Genomic DNA, 3507 nt, shown 5'->3' on the forward strand with positions numbered 1-3507 from the left:
TGAGATGAGAAAACATTTATCCATTGAGATGAGAAAACATTTATCCATTGAGATGAGAAAACATTTATCCATTGAGATGAGAAAACATTTATCCACACATCTACTTACTATGTTTCCATTTTCTCTATTTGTACTTTTCTTCACTCTTCCCCTTTCTCTCAGGTGACATTTACAGAGGAGGATTTACCCAGGGATGAAGGGGAATACATTTTGGGTTTCTACAGTAATAACATGAACACTATTATCGGTGTGACATCGCCCTTTCAGGTAAGGACCCTTCCTGACATTTTCCTTCCTGTGTTGTTCAATGAACAGAGAATATAGCAGTTGCTGTCTGCCATTCAGTTCTGCTGGATATTTCTCCTTTTCTCTTACTCTCTTCTCCCATCTCCCATAGATCCATGTTCCTGTGCGCAGCCCGACAGCCCCACCAGTATGCCGCTCAGACAGTTCTGACGTCAGCTCGGAGGATGACAGCACACTGGTCCTGCTGGCCCCTGCTAGCTCCCGCAGCCCAAGCCCTGGAAAAAGAAAACACCACCATCGCCACCGCGGCAGCCGTAGTCCTGCTCACTCCAACACCCCCATGCCCTCCCTTCAGGGCCTCAGCCTGCATCCTCGTCCCCTAGAGGGGCTCCCAAGCAGCCGCTCGCCCTGCTCTGCTGCTAAGAAGGAGCGCCTGGTGTCCCCCCAGGACACCCTGCCGTCGCCCATCAGCCCGCTCACCCCCCGCAGCCCTGTGTCCCCTGGAGGCGGGGTCTCAGCCCCAGAGGCTCTAATCGCTGCCATCCTGGGGGAGCATAGACAAACTCAGGTCACCCCCACAGGGGGCAGGTCACCAGGCAAGACTGGAGAGACAAGTTTATGAGGAGCCCAACCAACTATATCTGTGGTGTCATGAATATGCAGAGACATTAAAGGTTGAATTCAATCCATATTGAAGAATTATTGTAGCATTATTGCTCGAAATTTAAAGGCAATGTTCCCGCTTTCACGGAGACTGTGTTCACGGAAAACGCTGCATATGTCGGCTCAATCGGAAATGACCCTTAAATTTGTTTCTGCGATACAGATTGAATCTAGCCCTAAGATAAGACTGTTGAAATGAGGCCAGTAAAGACCATATGATGATAGTATCTAGGGCTGATATGGTCCATTATTTCTATGCTGATCTGACCTCACACTGTCACTGCACTCATAAAAGCAGTGCATTGTACGAGTTGTAGTTTGCAACATTCCACATGGTGGTCAACCAGTTGTCTCTATTTCTTAAAACCTGTTAAATCTAATGTCAAAATGTAGATTTCCGCCTAAATAGACATACCCAAAAGTAATTATTTATCATGAGAGGGCCATAAACAATACCAGCTAATGCTTATACTGCCAGAAAGATTACAATCTCACCATTCTGGTAAAAATAGTTATAAATTGCTGAGGTGTAGTCACTGAGGATACAAGCTCAAGTACACAGTGCAAATATGAAAATATGAAACATCATGTATATATATATGTGTGTATTTGTTTTCCTATTCAACAAAAGTGGGGGAATGTGGATTTTAATTATTGAAATGCTTTCAAAATATAGTAACAATGAAATTATAAACGACTTACTCTAAGATTTCACCTTATAACTAAAATAAATATGATCATACAAAATTGGCACCATTTCAAATAACTGACGACAGAGACTTTTCACACAAACATCCCCTGAGCGACGCAGAGACGCCATGCAAATTCCAGCAGACTCGTGACGCCAGCTTTAAGCACAAAGTGATTTCGTCCCTCTGTGACCAAGAGAAAGTGCCATTATTTCAAATCTACTAAATTATTTTGTATTTTTTCATGTTGTGAGCTCTAAATCCATCTTAGAACATAACAGCAAGATGAGACCGCTTTATCTGCATTCGCTAGGCTCTCCGTTTAATATGCAATTTCACACACTGCATGTCAGCTGAGGGCGGAGAGCGGCATGAGAAGAGGGACAACCAGAGCTTTCACGGAGTGCACAGCAATTGAAGTTGCGCCGTTCACAGAGCGCTCTGTACACAAAAATGTTGCTCGGAACCGGTCCAGAACTGCTCAAAGTCCCCTAAATATGAGACTTTACATCTAAGAGCAATCTACTTATCAGTGACTCCATCCTGTAGGGGGCTAGTCCAAATCGCTAAAAGTTGAAGCATTACCCCAAGAAGTGCTATACAGACTCGTATCAATACTGTACGTACACAAATGTAAAACCAAAGCAAGAGTAAATCTGCAATGTACATTATTGTTGTTATATAGTAAGTTGAAGGGATGTCTATAAATATGCTCTACCTATCGGCCTGGATCACTTGGTGTGGTATGATATCTGTCTTTCTATACTCCCAAGCTCCAACTTATATTAAAGTGGTTTGTTTCTGAATCTTCCCATCTTGTGTGTGTATGTGTAGCACTGTACATGTTTGAGAAAAAGATATTGTCTTATTTTCAGAGAGTAAAGACCTCTAATGGTTTAGTGGTTTGCTTTGGTTGTTGAAATATTGGTTGTGTGAGGGTGTGTGAAGAAAATAAAATGAACAACATGAAAAAGAGACTTGATTTTGTATTATCATGCACAGAACATTCAATTGGACAGCTCATAATCATTATGTGCAAAGAGTCCACAGGTTTTGTAACAATGATTTATATATTTTCATATTGCACATGTGAGGTTCAACTCTTTGTCATCATATCTTCAGCAAACTAGAAGGTTAATATGTAACTGTAAATGCCATCTCCTGGTCAGCTTCTTCTTTTTCACACAGTCTGTCACACAATGTTTGGTGTAACCTACACATGTTCCAAATGTTTCTGATGTTATTAGGATTTTTTTTCTTCTTTTTTCGGGAGATCAACTTCAATATTCCAGATAGATTATGGATTCCATCAATGTAATTGTCTGCATCATTTCAAATCCCCCATATTGTCACGGCCTTCAAAGGAAGTGGACCAAGGTGCAGCGTGGTAAGCGTACATTTTCTTATTATTTGTTAAAATGTCGTCAACAAAACAATAAATAACAAAAACGACCGTGAAGCTTACAGGGCATAAGTGCCACTAACAAAGTCAACCTCCCACAAAGACAGGTGGGAAAAAGGGCTACCTAAGTATGGTTCTCAATCAGAGACAACGATAGACAGCTGTCCCTAATTGAGAACCCTACCCGGCCAAAACATAGAAAAACAAAATAATAGAACTAAAGAACATAGAATACCCACCCCAAATCACACCCTGACCATACCAAATAGAGACATAAAAAGGATCTCTAAGGTCAGGGCGTGACACATATATTCTTTGGGAAATACAGTTGAAGTCGGAAGTTTACATACACCTTAGCCAAATACATTTAAACTCAGTCAGTTATGATCACCACTTTATTTTCAGAATGTGACATGTCAGAATAATAGTAGAGAATTATTTCTTTCATCTTTTATTTCTTTCATCACATTCCCAGTGGGTCAGAAGTTTACATACACTCAATTAGTA

At 41.2% G+C, this 3507-nt stretch overlaps 1 protein-coding gene across 1 annotated transcript in view; it reads left to right on the forward strand.

Annotated features, from left to right (window-relative positions):
- Positions 1-2554, forward strand: part of LOC111961504 (inositol polyphosphate 5-phosphatase K) — a 20484-nt gene extending 17930 nt beyond the window's left edge. Inside the window, exons 12-13 of the mRNA XM_023983825.2 lie at positions 163-267; positions 398-2554. Of these exons, the coding sequence (XP_023839593.1) occupies positions 163-267; positions 398-868 (576 nt within the window). The 3' untranslated portion in view covers positions 869-2554. The remainder of the gene's footprint in view (positions 1-162; positions 268-397) is intronic.
- Positions 2555-3507: the final 953 nt, after the last annotated feature.

Source organism: Salvelinus sp. IW2-2015, linkage group LG4q.1:29 (assembly GCF_002910315.2).
Source record: "Salvelinus sp. IW2-2015 linkage group LG4q.1:29, ASM291031v2, whole genome shotgun sequence".
NCBI lineage: Eukaryota > Metazoa > Chordata > Actinopteri > Salmoniformes > Salmonidae > Salvelinus > Salvelinus sp. IW2-2015.